The sequence below is a fragment of the Halichoerus grypus genome, chromosome 2 (genome assembly GCF_964656455.1).
Source record: "Halichoerus grypus chromosome 2, mHalGry1.hap1.1, whole genome shotgun sequence".
NCBI classification, from domain to species: Eukaryota; Metazoa; Chordata; class Mammalia; order Carnivora; family Phocidae; genus Halichoerus; species Halichoerus grypus.
In genome coordinates, this window is record NC_135713.1 from 190,891,244 (window position 1) to 190,909,941 (window position 18,698).

The 18,698-nt window shown below is 53.5% G+C and overlaps 1 protein-coding gene and 1 non-coding gene across 4 annotated transcripts in view; one reads left to right on the plus strand and one right to left on the minus strand.

The window, feature by feature from the left end:
• HDAC5 (histone deacetylase 5) overlaps positions 1-9,387 on the minus strand; it is a 36,507-nt gene extending 27,120 nt beyond the window's left edge. For all 3 annotated transcript variants that reach the window (XM_036071274.2, XM_036071273.2, XM_078065807.1), the window contains exons 1-2: positions 9,234-9,387; positions 3,587-3,797 (exon numbers count right to left, since the gene is read on the minus strand). In XM_036071274.2, coding sequence (XP_035927167.1) covers positions 3,587-3,608 — 22 coding nt within the window. In that variant the 5' untranslated portion in view covers positions 3,609-3,797; positions 9,234-9,387. The remainder of the gene's footprint in view (positions 1-3,586; positions 3,798-9,233) is intronic.
• Positions 9,388-13,317: 3,930 nt separating this feature from the next.
• TRNAM-CAU (transfer RNA methionine (anticodon CAU)) lies at positions 13,318-13,390 on the plus strand. Its single transcript has one exon. It is a non-coding gene; the product is annotated as a tRNA-Met (tRNA).
• The last annotated feature ends 5,308 nt before the right edge of the window (positions 13,391-18,698 follow it).

Below are 18,698 nucleotides of genomic sequence, written 5' to 3' on the forward strand. Positions count from 1 at the left end.
GGTGCGCCAGGGGGCATCTAAGTGGAGAAGGGACGCCAGGAGTCCACTTCCCAGACCCCCCGCCCCACGCCCGCACTGACCCACTTTCTCCTCCTCGGGGCTGGCTGCCTGCCTTCCCCGGGGGCTTAGAGGCAGAGCATGAGCCCGAGGCTGGGAGGCAGGACGCCGAGGTTCCTGGCTCCACCCCACACCCATGCCCCAGTTTCTCTGGTCACCCAGAGGGGGCAGCTGCCTTCCCTCCCTCCTTCCTGGAAAAGGGAAGGAGAGAAAGTGTGGAGCGTGCTGGGAAGTGTTGGGCAGGCAGGTGTGGTCATGAAGCTTGTCTCCCCTCCCACGCTGGGGCTAAGGAACCTGGCCGCCTCCTCCTGGGGCCCTGTCGCCATCCAAACTGGCTCCCACGGCGGGCCTCACTCTTGCCCTCCCTCCTGGGCGATGGCACAGAGGATAGGGCAGAGATCAGAGCAGGCCTAGGTCCCAGGTCCCAGGCCAGTTCCTCCAGCCTGGCCAGGCCGAGCCCAAACAGGAGGCAGGCAGCTTCTGTCAGTCCCTCAATCCCACTGAGGGGAGCAGAAATGACCAGTTCCAGAAAAAGAAAGAAAGCCTCACTCCTCGAGCCCCCTTTGGCCTGAAGAGAAGCCAGGCACCAGGGGGTGGCCTCCTCAGGGAAGCAGAGGTAGCCCCATCAATGGCCTCTGCCTGTACTCCCAAGACTGCAAAAGAGGCAAATCAGGTCAAATGCTGGCGTTCAGCCCTGCCCAGAGGTAAGTCAATCAGCTCCCACTCCCCGGGGAGGAGGGGTGAGCCCCAGAAGTAAACTGCTCTCCCTGCCTGCCGCCCCTCACCCAGGACCTTCTCTCTCACTAACTCGTATGCTAGGAGGGCAGGGATGGGCCATCTTCTATTTTTCTTCTGTTTCCCCACAGGCTGAGCTCAGGGTTGGGCATGGTGGGGATGCTCAAGGGCTTGCCAAATGGGAAAGCTCCCACACTGAGAGAACTTGAGGGAGCCAGGGAACAGCGCTGTTCCGTGCCCTGAAGGAAAGAGGAGCGAGTCTCGGGGATTCAGGAGAGGGTGCGAGGTGCTCAAGGGCCAGGGCACCCAGGTCCTGGGGACTGCCCATCCTCATCACTCCCACCTCTCTCCCCGGCCCCGGGGCCCCACACTCTTCCTGGGGCTCCCTTCAGGGTATCCACGGCAAAGTGAACACCCACCTGCCTGACTACAGTTTCATTTTACTTCTATGGAGTCCAAAGGCATGTGGTTTCCAGGCTTGTGCCAGATGCTGGACACCAGCAGCCCCAGCCCAGATGCCACTCTGAGATGCCCAGATGCCCTCAAAAAGGAGAGCTGTGGGGAAGCTGGCCATCTCCCTGGCCCAGAGCAGCTCTTCCTCCACAAGGAGAGGCAGCCCTGGAGCCCCAGGAAAACTGGAAGGGAAGAGCCGCCGGGGGATGCCCCCAAGCAAGGATCCCAGCTCCCAGGCCTCTCCACAAATGCCGTTCCTGGTATCTGGCCCCCTCCTCCTCTCCCTCCTTCCCAAACACGGGAAGACAGCATCTCCCCCTGCTGGGGGGAGCGGGAAAGCCAGCCAGGAGGTGAGGCCAGCTCTGTAAGCCCCACTCCCGAGGCCCCTCCTGGCCTGGCTCTGCAGCCCCTCCCAGGATGCCTGGCTCCCGCGCGGTCGGTGGACACCTCCATCTACCACCACACTCCCGCCAGCCCTGGCAGAAGTGGCTGCAAGAGGAACTTGGACCACCAGCATCTGGAAAGGCAACCTAGTGACCTCATCTAGCCAAGATGGATTATTGTAGCCTTTTACTGTAAGGGAATAGAATCCCAAAGCTGGGAAATGCCCTTCCCAAGCCATGAGCAGATGCCTCTGGGCAGTTTCTGGTCCCTTGGCCCACGGTCTGACCCAGGCTCGGTGTGATTGCAGGTGGCCCCTAGACAGGTCAGCATAGTAGCTCAGAGGAAAGGGGCCGTTGGCACCGCTACCAGTGTCCGGCTGAGGTGGGCCAGGGACTGGGGAGCACCCACCAGGCCTCTCCCTTCCCTTGGCCAGCCCAGCCCCAGAGGAGGAAGCAGGAAGTCAGAGCTTGACAGCCCACCCCCCAGCACCTCCATGTCTAACTCCTGCCGCAGCCCCTCCAGGTTGAACGAAGGCAAGGACAGAGGCGGGAGGCTCTGAAGGGGGACTGCAAACCCTGCAGGAGGGGGCTCATCAGGCCAAGCTGACCTGGAGGGTCTTAAGGGTCCAGCCCTCAGTAGCTGGCACTCCACTCTGCCTGCAGCCCGCACCCTAAGTCCGCCACGCTGGAGAGACAAAGGGGAGGGGCCGCAACCTTGACCAAAACAAACAGCACAAAGCCAAACAATCCCACCAGCTTCCAGCTTCCCTGAGTCTACTGGAACCTCCAGGACCCTAGTCAGGACCTCGGCCACGGAGCGCCAGCATTGGGTCCCCGCAGGAGAAACCATCAGGTCCGGCAAACTGCGGACAAGCAATGAAATGGGAGGCAGTCTGGATGGCCCGCCCCCCCGCCCCAATGCCACTGCCATCCTGCAAATGGGTTCTCTAAGTCCTAGTTCCCCTATCCCTAAAAGAAGTGAAAATATCCCTCTACCCCTACAGAAGAAGACATGGGGGTTAGGCTGGGCCGTGGAGGGTTAAAGCTGAACAAGATGGACTCAGACCCTCCAAGACTGGGCAGAAGGAGCCAGCCAGGGGGAGAAGGCAGTTACTACTCTGACCACACTGACCCATGACCCTCCTGGGAAACTCCGGAGGGTCCGGCTCAGGCCACTTGGACACATCCTCAAAGGCATACACCCAGACCCACCCAGACATAAAGCTGCCTGGAGTCCCACCCATAGACTATTTCTGGCAGCACCAGGTAGCCCCCTAGGAGCAGAGGGGAATAGGACATCGCAGAGTCAAAGTCCCCAGATTAGGAATCCACCATGTCCAGGGCCCAAGAAGAGAAGGGGTAGTCTACCCAGACTCAAAGGAGAGCCAAGATTCCCCTAGCAACGTGTCAGCGCACCCCCCCATCCCAGTACCACACATCCCAACAAAGGCTGAGGCCAAAGGCCCTGCAAATATCCCCTAAGAAAAAAGCATGGAACGGAGAGAAACTCTCCACCAGGAAGAGAAGCAACCACCACAAAAAGGAAGCTCCATTCAGCTATTGTAGGAAACCCTTCAACATCATCCCCGGCCGGCCCAGACACATTCAGGGACACACCCCCCCTCTCAGGCCTGCCTGTCTTGGCAAACGGGGCTGGGCAGAACTGGAACTGCAGGCCCCCAAGTTGAGACTGAGAGGGCAGGCATGGGGACAGAGTCGGACCCGTGTCCTCCCAGGGCCAGGCCGGACCGTGAGCCCATCAGTTTCCAGCTCTAGCCCTCGGTCAGTAACTTCAGGTTTGCCTCGGTCCTTTTCTCGAAATGCTTCTCCATTCCTGACCCCCTCGTTCCCTTACAGCTCAAGACCCCGAAGGTCAGCTGGCCTGGCCTAGAAACTCACCCAGCCCACTGTAGCCAAAACCACCCCAGGGTGCCCTTCTCTGGCCTCCCAGCTCTTACCCGACTCGGTGGGAGAGTTCATGCCGGCTCTGGGCCCACAGGAAGCTGGCGTTGGGGGCTGGGATGGGAGGGGGTGGAGCTGCGGTGATGTCAAGAGAGACAGACGATAACAGACAGACGGACGGGACAGGAGCCCGGGGCGGCTGTGCCTCTAACGCCCATCAGAGGCCATCCTTCGGGGCGAGGCAGTCAGGCACTCAGAACGGCATCCCTGGGGAGAGACGGAGCAGGGTTAGAAGCCCCCGGCTCAGGGATCTGAGAGAGTTGAGGGAGACCTCGGGGCTTGTTGGTTTACACCTGGGGGAGAGAAGGAGGGACACCTGCTCCGGGGGGGTGGGGGTGGCGGGGGTGGGGTGCAGAGGAAAGCAGCAGTGCTGGCCAGACCCTGGCTTCTTCTCTAACTGCTCAGGCTGCCAGCACTCAAGGAAAGGGAAACGGCTACAGGAGCCACACCCAAACTCCTTTTCAGGTGACAGTGTCCGCTCCCAGGTGGGGAGACCTTACAGACCTACATGGGTGCCTGACGTGGGACTGGGTGTCCACGAAAAGAGAAAAGCGCAGAGATTTGAACTCTGTGGCAGTGGGGAGATGCGGGGCTGGAGTCCCTGGCAAAAGGTAAGGGAGAAACTGGTATCCCGGCCCCAGCTGCCTGAGCAGGGACTCTCAGGCCGAGTGTCACTTTCTCCCTCCTCCCTAAGCCCTGGGCCACCTAACTCTGGAACCATGATATGCTTCTGTCTTGGTCTCCCCCGTTCAACAACGGGTCCAGGGAAGAAGGTAACCGCCTCTCTTCTACCCATAACCCATGCTGTTTCCAGGAATTTGGAAAGGCAGAGACACACCCCACATCCAGCACTCCCCGGACTGGGGTCCAGGGCCCAAGCCCAGGGCTTTGTGTCTGTTGGACAGGTTGTGCCCTGTGCAAGTTGGTCTGAAAACCAGCCTGGGCTCTGCCTGCCAAGCCAGGGGTCATCCAGGCTGAGACCACCCAGAATAAAGGATACCTTTTCCCAGTTTGTACAAAGGCCCCGACAGTAGGTTTGCCCAGACCAATACAGTAATGGAGAATGTCCCAGTATTACAGGACCGTGAGTTTGCCAACCTGTCCTCACTCCTTCAGCTCCTCACCTCCCTCCGGCCCCATGGTTAGTCTTCAAGCCTCAGACGCTACGCAGGCACCCACCTGGGCCCATCCCTAAAAGGCCCATGATCCACCCCAGACATGACCTCATTCATTCTCTTCCAAATGAAGGCAGGCCCTCCAATACGGAGTGAAAGCGAGGTGGCAGGAGTGATCCAGTGAGGCTGAAAGGAGCTAGATGTGTAAGCCCTGACCCTGCTGCCCCAGCCAGGGACAGGCAATCAGCTCTGCCCCCTGGACAGCCCCACCTCCTGGCAGGATTAATTCTCAGTAAGCCTTGCGTTCTCATCAAGGATTCCCAGGAGTGTGGTCCATTTGGAGCCAGCAGCCAGGGAGTCAGGCACGGCTGGGACACAGGAACCTGAAGACAGACATACACACACACACACACACACACACGCACACACACGGAAGACCTCAAGCCTTCCTAGGCCTGCTGCCCCCTGCTTTCACCCACAAGGTTTGGCCTCTGTAGCTGGAGAAAGGTGCACTCAGCCGGGGAGTTAGAAGGAGGCAGAGTGAAGGCGCTGAACGGCTCCTGGCGGCACAGGTGTGGGGCAAGGACAAAAGAGGCTGTGCGGGGCTCAGGCCAGGCTCAGGAATGTGGCAGGTGGGGCTGTTGGGGCCCTGGCAAGGCGCGCGTGGGCAGGCAGCTCAGCCCGTGCCCACCCCAGGGCTGGCGCCCAGTCCTGCTCACACCCTTTCCCGTGGGCTGGGGAACACAGGTTCAGAAATTCCCACGATGCCCAGCAGCCTGAGTGGCCCAGCCCATCTCCTTAGTGAACGGCGCCTCCACAGCAGGGCACTCAGAAGGGGCAGAGCCTCAATGGTACAAAAATGGAACTTAAGATCAACTCTGAGCCCCCATCATCTTCACCCCTTGGAGAGAAGAGGAAGGGAGGGGCTCCCAGAACTCCATTTGGCTCAGGACTCAATCAGGCCACACTCCTCCTCACCCTGCAGGATGCAGCAGGACCCCTGGGCCCCCGTCCACCTGCAGAGGGTGTCTGCCAATCTATCAAGCCTCCTGAATAAACAGGGGCCTCTCCGGGAAACAAAGCAGAGTTCACTGCCTGAGCAGGACACGCACAGATTCTTGTCTGGCGTGGGGCATGAAGGGGAAAAAGGACAGGGGGATGGTTAAAACCTGGTTATTTGGTCCCTCCTCTGTTGCAAAAATTCCACTGTTGCCTATAGTCATAGCAGGGTCTCGGTGGGCAGTCAGGGGCCAAGAGCAGTGTCGCTGCTGGATGACAGTACATGTAGATGCCAAACCAGTGAGCAGCCTGGCTTCCATGACGTCATAAGTAGGCAGACCCCCCACACACACACTCCGAGCCCAGTCCCCATCCCATCAGCTCTTGTGGTCAGACCTCCAGCCAGGACAGCATGGAATGACAGAAACCGGGTGTACCTCCCCCCACAAGCTCATGGCTAGACCAGGGGAGACAGGGCAAACCCCCCCCCACCCCATTCGTGAGTAATAAAAACTGGCAGAGAGTGGGAGGAGAAGGGCAGACAAGTAAGGGAGACATGGAGCAACGTAAGGACCCAAAGGCCACAAGTTCACAGTGCTGCCCTGCAGGTATCTGTCCCTCAAAAACTCCCTCAGAATTCCTAGGGAGTCAGGTGTCCCTTTGAGGGCCTCTCTGGAACCTGGACTCCAGCATCACCAGGCAGCCTTCTCCCCAGTCCTGAGCACTGCAGCCTGGGGTCCCCTCCCCAGGTCACAGATGGCCCGCGGAGCGGTCTGAACCAAACCCTGGGAACCTGAGATTGCCTAGAATCAGAGATCTGTTGCAAAGACCTCATCAGAGAGCTGCAAACCCACACATCCCATCCCAAGGCACAAAAGACCTCTCATCTCGACCCCTCCTGACTGGACCATGGCAGATCACTTTGCCAGGCGGGCCTCCCACCACCTTGTGCCTCCCCCAGGCTGGGCCACCAGAAGCCCAGGATTATCAGAGCCAGGAGGGACTTGGATGTCCAGGCCCCAAACTAAGGGAAGGGGGAGATAACAGGAAAGGAAAAAAGGCACCAGGCTGACAAATTCATTTTTGCAATCGGCCCATTTCTGTTTGTCTGCTCAGACGCAGCTCTAGGCATCTGCACAAGCCAGATGGAGGAGGCTGCTATTTCTAGAAAAAAAAGGGGGGGGATGAGAGGGGAGGGAGGGAGGAGGTGGAGGCAGAGGGCAGAAGACCGGGTCTGTTTGCCCTAAAACCTCAGGCAGACCCATACCCCCTCCCCAGCACTACCAGACAGGGTCCCCCATTCAAAATAGGGCTGGGGCCAGGGCTGGGGTGAGGTGGGGTAGGGGAGAAGAAAGGCAGAGAAAGTTTAATTAGCCCAAGTCGACTACAATAGGCCCCCTCATGGGCTGCATCAGGTTTTCATTCATGAGCAAGCGACAGTGCTCCAAAAATGCCAAGAACCGCCCCCCACCCCCCCGCAGTCTCTCCCCCCCCAACAGGAGTGCGTCCTCTAGCAGGCTGGCTGAGCCTGATGCTGTGTTCCAGACATCCCTCCTCAAAGGGATGTGAGTAGGAAGAATTAATTATTAAAGAGCAGCTGGTACTTCGGCACCGACCGCACTCCCTCCCAAGCTCCTATAGCTGATCCCCCTCCCCCTTCTGTAGAAACACAAACTACACCCCCCATCCCCAGGCCCCATTTCTAAACACACAGCTAAGATGCCACCCCTAGGGAAGGGAAAGCAAACCTTTGTCTCTGCAGCTACTTGGAGTGGGTGGGGCATGTGATACTGCTGCCCCCCACCCCCATTACTGGGCCCAGCTACTCCGGAGGACATACTGGGGAGGAAAGGGAGGCTGGCACAGGGGGCTGACACAGGGGTAACACGTCCTCCATCCTTGCCCCCAAGAAACGTGCACCTGGTCTCTGTCCCTCTGGTCTCTGGCATGCATACAGGACAGAGTGGGGATACTGGGGGCCCACCCCTCTAACTCAGAAAGACCCCTACCTGCCCTGTCAAAACAGAGGCCAGATTTAACTCCAAGGGGAGACAGAGCAAAGAGAGGATTCAAAAAAGGGGCAGGGGCAAACTAAGATCTCCCAAGCTTTGTGTTTAGAGGGAGAGGAAGGAGAGAAGACTGGAATGAAGAGGCAGGCAGCCCCCAACATGGCTCACCCACCATCCACAGCCCAGCCCAGCCCAGCCCAGCCCAGCCTCTCAACTTATTCCCCCTCATCTCAGGGGCCCTGGTGTCTGGAACTCCGACTGAGGACCCTCTCTGCCTCTGTCCTCTGCACCTGAAGGGGCCCAGGGCAAGACCCAGTCCCCGGCTCCAGCCCTGCAGGGCAGTCTGGTCAGGAGTGCCTCTAGCCAAGACTCCTGGATCTCCCAACCTCTGCCTCCTTTTGTTCCTCCCATCTGGGACCCTCCTCTCCTCCCAGGTGAACCCAATCATCACCATCATCACCTCCAATCACCAAAACGAATTCCAGGTCCCAGAAGCACAGTGGTCACCGTCAGAGTGGTGGGTCTCTTGAGCACCCCCTCAAAAGTAACTGCAGCTGCTATCCTTCCTCTTGGGGGACACACCTCGTTTCAGAAGACCAACGGTGCGGGTATCAGGTGGTCACCTCTTCCCCCAAATGGGGCACCCCCACCTTCCCCACTTCTCCCCCCAACACACAACAACCAGACTCCCAAATTAATTACTTATCACCCAGCCAGCGCTCATCTTCCCCCGGGCCCCAGAGAAGGGTGGGGTAGAGAAGCAGCCTCCCTCAAGTTAAAAAGCACAAGCAGTGTCCCTGCCTTTATGAGATACAGACCCGGGATTAAAAATGGGGGGTATCCACCCCAGAGAAGGAGGGGAGATTTCATCTCTCCCTGGCTCCGTCCGGGGTGTCAGCCGGAGAAGAGGGTGGAAACAAACGCAGTAACGCCTCACGGGGGAGGGGGTGAGAATAAAGGGAGCGAGAAGTAAGGTGGGCCCGCAGGCCCCCTCCTCACGCACGGAAGTCAAGGACACAAAACCAAGGATGTGTTCTTAGGTCTGGGTGGAAGCGCTGCGGGGTGGGCAGCGCCCCTCACCTCGGACTACCAAGAAAGGAGTGTCCAGCGAAGAGGGGTCTGCATAGAATCCGGGTGCAGGGCTCAAATCGCTCTGCAACGCAACATGCGCCGCCCAGGAGGGGGCAAATCAGGCAGCCCCCACCGGTCTCCGGGCCGTTTGAGGGTGCGGGTCGCCGGAAGGTGGGCCCCTCCCTCACCTGCAGGGAATGTGCCCCTGCACAGGAGGGGCGTGGAGGGGCGCGCGCAATAACCCCGAGGCCCGGCTCCCGGGCTGCCGATGCTCCCGGGGGGGGCGGGGGGGCGCCGGCTGGCACCGGGCGCCGGGAGGAAGGAAGGGGGGCGCGGAGCGCGGCGCGCGCGCGGGGAGTCCGCGGGCAGCGACGGCAGGAGGAGGGGGCGCCGCCTCGCGTCGCGGGGCCCCGGGGGAGATGGGATCTGGGGTGGTGCGGCGCGCTCACCCCCTGCGGCTCGAGCTCCGGCTTCGCGGGCGGCGGCGGCAGCAGCGGCGGCGGCAGCAGCGGCAGCGCCTCCTCGACGGCTCCTCCATCTTTGCGGCGGCTCCTCCGGCTCCGCTCGCCGCCGCCACCAACAACAACATTCGGAGACGTCACTCCCGTCACGTGACCCGACCCAGAGCTAAAAATAGACCCAGCGCGGCCCCCCCCCCCCCCCCCCCAGCTTCAGCCACCACCAACTCCGCCCCTCCTTCTCGGCCCTCCCCGCCGGGCGGGGCCAGCAGCGCCACCGTGACAACTTCTTAAAGGGCCGGCAACCAGCGAAGGGTTGGGCTGGGGAGGGGGTGGAAGACAGGAGATCCGAGCCCAGTGAGTAGTGAGGGAAGGAGCGCTGCAGCGGACGCGGCCTGGCTGCTGGGCCCTGGCCTTTGGGACAGTCGACTTGCCTCCATGCGCTTCCTCGACTTCCTTTTCAAACCGTGGATGGTGCAATCGTTGCCTGCCTGAGCTTCTCCCTAACACGTCCTCCCGCGATGGGGGAGGGCAACTAGGGATGGATTCCTAGGGACTGGGAGGGCTGCGGAGGCCCCATCTAGGGGGCTGGGCTGGGGGCGGATGGCTGGGGCAGGTCCCGAACCCACCAGATGCCACCGCACACACTGCATCCATGCCAGGGAAAGAAAAGACTGGGGAAGGCCAGAGTATGGCTGTAACAGTTCAAGGCCTTCAAAAGGAAGATTTCCGGTTCCTGATTGACGCCCTCCTCCTCTACACCTCCCCTTAGGACCCAATGTGAATATATGTGGTTAAACCTAGACGGTTTGTCAATGACCCAGTCATTTCACTAAAACTATTCTAGGGAAATAAGCATTGTGTTCAAAAATAAGTATAGACGGAAAGAGGTTGTTTATAATGATGTGAAAAGTTGGAAACAACCTAAATAGCCATCAGTAGGGGATTGGCAAAGAAACTAGTGTACATCCACTCAGCAGAATACCATACAGACACTAAAAATTATGTATGTCCGTATTGACCTGAAAGATGCTCATGATACATTGTTTTCTTGAAAATCAGGTATTACAGAATTGTCCCATTATTGTAAACAACAACAAATTAGATCCAAATGTCTGAATACGTGTGTATATTAAAAAGCCTAAAAGAATATATACCAAAATATTTACCTTTTGCTTTCTTCATCTTTCTGTATATCTGAAATTTTGCAACGGTCATGTATTACTTAATCAGAAAAAGTAAATGACATAAATAAATGTTTCTGTAATGAATAATAAAGGTTCTTCCTACAGAGTATCTCATGAATCAGTCCACTCTGGCCCCACCCCTTGGTCTAAACCAGATATCCCTCACCTGAGATATCACTGGCTGCCTCTGTGACAGATCCATTCCTGCCTCCATCCCAAGGCCCTTCCAAAGTCAGAGTGACCCTTTTAGAACACAAATCTATTAGGGGGAGGGCTTAAAAGCTTTCTAATTTGTCATTGATATCTGTATCCGGACCAGAAAAGTGGTTTCCCAACTTTAGGGTACTTACAAATACCTTTTTCAGTGGGGATGGGGCCCACAAATATTCATTTTTAATAAGTACCCCGGGGAATTTTGCTGCAGCCAGTCCTTCCTTCATACTTGGAAAAAAAGCAAATAAACAACCTAGAAGCTTCTATGTGATCTGGTCCTTTACCACCTCACCTCTCTTCCTTTAGCTGGCTTTCTCTTATATCCTTGAACTGTGTGCCCCTTGCTCCTCAGGACATTTGCACAGGCTGGGGTTGTTTTGTTTTGTTTTGTTTTGTTTTTCCCAGAATGCCCCCCTCCCTTCTTCTCTTTGCCTGGCTAACCTACTCATCCGTAGGACTCCATTAAATATCACTTCCTGAAAGTGGCCTTCCTTGGTTCTTTAGCTAAATTGATTCCCCTTGTTATATACACTTTAACTGACCCTGATAACAACTTGTAAATATGCACCTATTTGTGGTAGTATAGGTTCAGTGTCCGTGTCTTCCTCTAAACTGCAAGCTTCTTGAATGCAGAAACCACACATCTCCTCCCAGCACAGTGCCTGGAACAACAACAAAAAGATTTAATGAGTATTTGTTGAGTGAAATGAATGAGTATTAAAAGATTAGGTCAAAGCAAACACTTTATGACTAGACAATGGACTCTGAGCAGAAAGACCACCCCCACAGTCATCCCATGTCACCCCAAGACAGAGATCCTCTTGCCTCCACCCCGTAATGATGGTGCCACCCATTTGCTGTCACTCTTGATCAACCTTACGTTGTCTCTAGGGCGGTTGGGTTGGGTTGGGATTTTGCTTTCTCAGTGCTTACGTTTTGCCTCCCCAAACAGAGTATGAGCCACTTGAGAAAAGAGATAAAATCTTATTTCCTTTTGCCTCTCCAGCACCTAGCACATCACCTTGTGCATAGCAGGAACTCAGTCAAGGCCTCAGGATCCTGAAGAGTCTGGAATTTCTTCTCTCAAGATCTCAGAACATGGGGAAAGAATCTCCCTCTGTGGGATGATAGATGTCAGTAACTTTCATGGAGTACCTTGGCTAAGCACTGCCCATTTCATAGAGGAGGGGACTGAGGCTCAGAGAAGCTAACTAACTTGCCCAAAGTCACAGAGTTCATGCAAGCAAGAACTGGGATTCAAACTCAGGTCTTGGGGTGCCTGGGTGGCTCAGTTAGTTAGGCCTCTGCTTTCCACTCAAGTCATGATCCCAGGGTCCTGGAAGCCTGCTTCTCCCTCTGCCTGCTGCTCCCCCCGCTTGTGCTCTCTCTCTGTCAAATATATAAATAGTCTTAAAAACAACAACAACAACAAAAATCTCAGGTCTCGGGCGCCTGGGTGGCTCAGTTGGTTAAGCAGCTGCCTTCAGCTCAGGTCATGATCCCAGGGTTCTGGGATGGAGTCCCGCATCGGGCTCCCTGCTCAGCAGGGAGTCTGCTTCTCCCTCTCTCTCTGCCTGCCTCTCTGCCTACTTGTGCTCTCTCTATCTCTGTCAAATAAATAAATAAAATCTTAAAAAAAAAAACCTCAAGTCTCTCTGGCTCCCAAACACAAGGGACAGGGCTTGAAGGAGCTGGGCTCCCAGCATTCTAGACCTCTCCTCCAGAGGTCCCTGAAATTATGACCTCAGTCCCCCAGGGGCCAAATGCCCCAGAAGTTATATGATTTCACCATATTGGGCCCTGATGAGCCTTCAGATTTCCCCTTCTCAGGTAAGTGGGGGTTAAATAATCCTGCACTCACTCTACATGTGTTTTTGAGTACCTGGGGTAGGTGTTGGGGGTATAGAAATGAATCTGCCTTTAAGGAACTTAGAGTTCCTCACAGAGAATAAAACTGTCTTTTGTTATGACTTATAGGTCCTTGCTAGGAGCATTCTGCATGGAAACGAGGGTCATGGGGCTGTCTCATTAAATGCTGCCTCAGTGGGGCGCCTGGGTGGCTCAGTCGTTGGGCGTCTGCCTTCGGCTCAGGTCGTGATCCCAGGGTCTTGGGATCGAGCCCCGCGTCGGGCTCCCTGCTCAGCGGGAAGCCTGCTTCTCCCTCTCCCCCTCCCCCTGCTTGTGTTCCCTCTCTCGCTGTGTCTCTCTCTGTCAAATAAATAATAAAATCTTTTAAAAATAAATAAATAAATAAATGCTGCCTCAGTTTACCAATGTAGAGTGAGACTGCAGATAGAATCGAGTAGCTGATTAGGGAACTTCCGCCCCAGGGATCCAATAGCGAATTTGGCTTCTTGATAGAAAGAAAGGAAATCAATTTTGGAGGAGAGCTGGGCCTTTAACCTATAGCCCGACAGGTTGGCAGCACTACTGGACTTTAAGAAGAATGCATCAGGGGAGAAGACTGAGGATGCTGAGCAACAATGCTAGGGGCTCTGGGAGTTGCAACCCCCATCTGGAATCATGAGAAATGTCCCAGCCAGTACCTGGATCAAGAGAGAGAACAAGCTTCCCCCGTGCTCAGTGGACGCTGTTGAACTGATAGCACCCATTACCGCCACACCCCTCTTGCTCACCCAGGCCTAGGCCCTCTAAAGTTAGCATTGCCTTGGGGAACCTGGCTGGCTCAGTCGGTAAAGCATGTGACTCATGATCTCGGGGTTGTGAGTTCGATCCCCACGTTGGGTGTAGGGATTACTTAAAAATAAAGTCTTTTAAAAAATTAAAGTTAAAAAGATAAAGTTAGCATTGCCTGCGGAACAGACAGGGCACCCAGTTCAAACGTGCCATCACTTCCATACTCTGACCCAGAATTTCTTATGCAGTGGAAATCCTCAGATCCATGGACAGGATTCCAGAGGCTCCGGCCAGAGTGGTCTAGCCCACAGTCTCAGCCTCGGGTGGAGCCACACTTACGTGGTCCTGCTGGCCTGCAAAGAGTGCCTGGGGTGGAAATATTCCAGTTGTGCCTAAATATAGCCTCAGGCAGAAAATAATATGGAACAAGGAAAAACTGAGCTGATAAGCCCAAGTAATACGCATTTATCAGATATTTATCAAAGGAACTATGCATTCTTTAAATCTTTTATCGATTACCAAGGGTGATTTGTACATAGACATCTTGTATCCATTCCATCCAGCAAGAACTTATTGAGCATGTTGAAAAGTTATGAGAACAGCACACTGCAAGGTACTGTGGGGACGGCAAAAATAAATAAATAAATAAGGAAAATAAGAAAGCAGGACAGCGGGCGCCTGGGTGGCTCAGTTGGTTAAGCGACTGCCTTCGGCTCAGGTCATGATCCTGGAGTCCCAGAATCGAGTCCCTCATCGGGCTCCCTGCTCGGCAGGGAGTCTGCTTCTCCCTCTGACCCTCCCCCCTCTCATGTTCTCTCTCTATCTCATTCTCTCTCTCAAATAAATAAATAAAATCTTTAAAAAAAAAAAAAAAAGAAAGCAGGACAGGAAGTGAGACAATCTGGGTCCTAGGATCAGCTCTATCACGGTGTGTTGTTGGATGAGTCATTTTCCCTCTGGACCTTGGTGTCCTTATCTGGGAAACAGGACTTGGACTTCTGTCCTCTGAGGTCTCTTTCAGTTCTGACATTCTGTGAATTCCAAATTAGATGTGATGGCAGATGTGACTATATCCAGCATAGCTCCGGACTTCAAAGTTTGGGCTGGACCTTCATTCCTTGAGATGCTTTAAGGTCCAGTCCTGCCCTTGGGCTGTTGACAATATGTTCAAGAGCCAGAAGAGAGTTTATTTCAGGGCAAACAATTCATGGGCCCTGAGGCACAAAGCAAAGGCTGTCACTGGGGACTGAGTTATGCAGAGTATAATGCAAACAGCCCCCAGGATGCCTGAGTTGGGCTCAGGTCTCCCTGTGTGACCCTGAACAAGTCACTTGCTCTCACTGGGCCTCTGTTTCTTTACCTGTAGGACAAGAGGGTTGGACTGGATTTCCTTCCTTCCAGCTAGAGACATTTCTGGATGGTCCAACAAGGTGAAGTTAAGAAGGAAGGATGGAAAAGAAGTTCCTCCTTCCTTCCTTTCCTCCCTTCCCTCTAGGGTCCTCTTCTCTGGGCTTAGGGCTGAAGGGAACTGGTTTCAGGCCAGCATCCAACACGAGTCATCTTGACTGAGGGGCGCCTGGGTGGCTCGGTCGTTAAGCGTCTGCCTCTGGCTCAGGTCATGATCTCCAGGTCCTGGGATCGAGCCCCAAGCCGTGCATCTGCCTCCCTGCTCAGAGGCAGCCTGCTTCTCCCTCTCCCTCTGCCTCTCCCCCTGCTTGTGCTCTGTCTCTCTCTCAAATGAATAAATAAAATCTTAAACAAATAAAGTAAAATAAAATAAAATAAAATAAAAATAGACTGTTCTGGGTGCAACTACCATCATTTGTCATAGTGCATTAAAAAAATACACACACACACACACACAAATACACATTTACAGAGAAAGAGCAGAGAAAAGCTGCCAGTCCTGTGGTCTGTAGGTCCCAGGTCCCACATCCACCAAGAGCCTCCCATAGCAGCAAGGTACCTGCTAAAGGACAGCAGGTGACCAGAAGGCCTAGGACAGAGGACTATGCTTTTTAGCCCAGATCCCCCCAGGAGCCTGGAGTGGTTCACATAGGACCTTCTTACCCCTCCAGCAGCAAGCAGAGCAGGAGATCCAGGGAGATGACTGAAAAGGAAGCCTAGCCTCTCCCCCACATCCCTGCTAGGACCTGGAAGTGAGGCCCACGATTTCCTGGACGGTACAGGGTCCCTCCCTGCCTGCTCAAGAGTCAAGGCCACATGAACACAAGAGCACAAGGGACAGTTGTGGCCAGTCACGTCCCACATGTCTGCAGGTTCCTCCGGAGTGTCTTCCCTGGGCAGAGAATGCGTGTTGGGGAGGGAACAGAGGATGCAAGTGTGATCTCAGAACTTATGATCCTTTGGAAACAACAGAGCCCCCAAAAGCAAGATGGGGCAGTGGGGAAGGAGGAAGCCTGGGAGACACAGGCCTCTATAGAAGCTCAGGCAAATAATTTGCCCTCTCTGAGCCTCAGTTTCCCCTCTGTGATTGGAGGGTTGGGTCCTCGAATTCTGGAAGGCTCCCTTGGCCCTGAAGTCATGAAACAATAGAGGACAAGACGCAGTGAACCTACATGCTACATGGAGGGACATGGACCACAGCCACTCAAAAACTGGCCTAACTGTCCTCCCTCCAGCAAGCAGTCTTCAGGTGACATACACTTTGCCCCCCTTTCTTTGTACACATTTATTGAACAACTTCCTTTTGAAAGGGCTTGTCTCCTATATTATCATTCTCACAACTCTGCAAGGTAGATATTATGCCCTCCATCTTCTAGATAAGGAGAGTGAGCCCAGGGAGGTTAAGTAAGTGGCAGGGCCAGGGCACAACCCAGGCTCTCTGGGTAGAGAACCAGGGGAGGTCTCCCCAGCTTTGAGGGGGTCTTCCCCAAATAGGCAGAGACAGCTATGTCCTCTTTCCCCGGGGAACTCCTTGAGGATCCAGGACCTCCACAAGAAGTCCTAGATTCATGTGTCTGGAAGGCACATTCCATCATCCTTAAGCAGCAGGGGTCTTTGGTACGTCCATCCTGGCCAGCAGACAGCAGCAGACAACAGACTTTACCTGTACCATTTCATTTCATCCTCCAGCCCACAAGGTGGGTGTTATTATTATTATTTCATTTTTAAGATGAGGTTCAGGAGACTTTACAAACCTGCCCAAAGCCACAAACCCAGTAAGCGAAGATGCCTTCCTGGCCCAGACATCAGGAGCAGGCCCCTGTCTCTAAATTCAGCAACGGCCACGCCTGGGGAAAGCCAGCATCATGGCTTCTACAATAAGCTATGAATTTGTTTAAAAACAAAGACTAGGGACGCCTGGGTGGCTCAATCAGTCAAGCATCTGCCTTCGGCTCAGGTCATGATCCCAGGTCCTGGGATCGAGCCAGGAGCCACTTCTTGCTCCGGCTCCCAGCTCAGCGGGAGCCTGCTTCTCCCTCTCCCTGCTACTCCCCCTGCTTTTACTCTCTCTCTGTCAAATAAATAAAACCTTCAAAATAAATAAATAAAAAATAAATAAAAACAAAGACTATTTTGGGTGCAGCTATAGCCCAGGTGAGTGGGGCGCGGAGCCTGCTTGGTTTAACCACTGGATTCCACCCTCCATGAGAGGGTAAAAACCCAGTCAGGACTGAAGCTCAGCCACTTCCTAGCTGTGAACTTGGAATTTTACTTAAACTCTTAAAATCGATTTCTTCACCTCTAAAAATGGGTAACATCCTCTTCCCTGGGTAGCTAGAGACAGACAGGAGCACTTGTGTGAAAGGCTGCCCCACCGCCCAGCACAGGGTAAGCCCCACCCTCTCCCCTCCAGCCTCTGTGTTACCACTCCAGGGTTCTTGGGTGGTGGATATGCTACTTACTGGCCACTCCCACTCCCTGAGCAAGGTACTCACCCTCCACACGTGAAATGACTCCTGTCCCCACCTGCTCTCACCTTGCTGTTTCTAGCTCCTGAGCTCCCCATCCCACTCTCCCAGGCTTTGTAGAATTGCCCTGGGGATGGGTGGGGATGCAAGGCCCTATGTCCACCCCCAAGTCTGTTTCCCGGCTCCAGGAGCAAGGACTCCAGGCTGGGTTGGCCAGAATTAGCAAATAAAAATACATACAGGATGCCCAGTTAAATCTGAATTTCAGATAAACAAGGAATAATTTTGTATACTTATATTAAGAGTTCATGACTTTTGGGACACCGGGGTGGCCCAGTCCTTAAGCGTCTGCCTTCAGCTCAGGTCATAATCCCAGGGTCCTGGGATCGAGCCCCGCATCGGGCTCCCTGCTCAGCCGGGAGCCTGCTTCTCCCTCTCCCACTCCCCCTGCTGTGTTCCCTCTCTCGCTGTGTCTCTCTCTGTCAAATAAATAAAGAAAATCTTAAAAAAAAAAAAAAAGAGTTCATGACTTTTTAAAACTTATTTATTTTTATACTTATATTAAAAGATTATTCCTTATCTGAAATTCAAATTTAAGTGGGTGTCCTGTATTTTATCTGGCATCCATACCCCGACCCCCTTGGAAGACTGACCTTAATGGCAGACAGCCCAGCAAATGGCTTTTATTTAGACTTTTTAAACAATTTTAAGTATCTTTTACATAATATAAAGTTTACCCATTTTAAGTATACAAGTCAATGTTTTTTAGATTTACCAAGTTGTACAACCATCACAAAATCCAGTTTTAAAACATTTTCATCACCCAAATAAATGCCCACTTACATTAATTCCCATTACTGCCCCCACAAAGTGTTTTTTTAAACATTTAATAAATTAATTGTTTCTTCTGCAGTAAAAGGTCACAAACTCTTAAATTTTTTTTTTTAAGATTTTATTTATTTGACAGAGAGAGACATAGCAAGAGAGGGAACACAAGCAGAGGGACTGGTAGAGGGAGAAGCAGGCTTCCCGCGGAGCAGGGAGCCCGATGCGGGGCTCGATCCCAGGACCGTGGGATCATGACCTGAGCCGAAGGCAGATGCTTAACGACTGAGCCACCCAGGCGGCCCATAGGTCACAAACTCTTAATGAAGAAATTCTGGGGGAAAAAAATCAGAGAAAGACAAAGAAGAAAATAAAATTACTCCTAAGTCCATAGTCTCACGAGAACAATTGTTAATAATTGTTTCTAATCTTTTCTCCATGCTTATATTTTTTTAAGAGAAAAATGGTATCACACTGTATACAATATCTTACAATCTAATTTTTTATGTAATACATCATGAAAATATTCCTGTGCCATCAAATCTTCTTTCACAATATCATTTTCAGTGGCTACATAGTATTGTGTTGTTACTGTACCACTTTCTTTATTCAATCCCCTTTTGATGGACATTTAGGTTGTGTCCAATTTTTTCACCATTGTATTTTATTTATTTATTTTTAAAGATTTTATTTATTTATTTGAGAGAGAAAGAATGAGA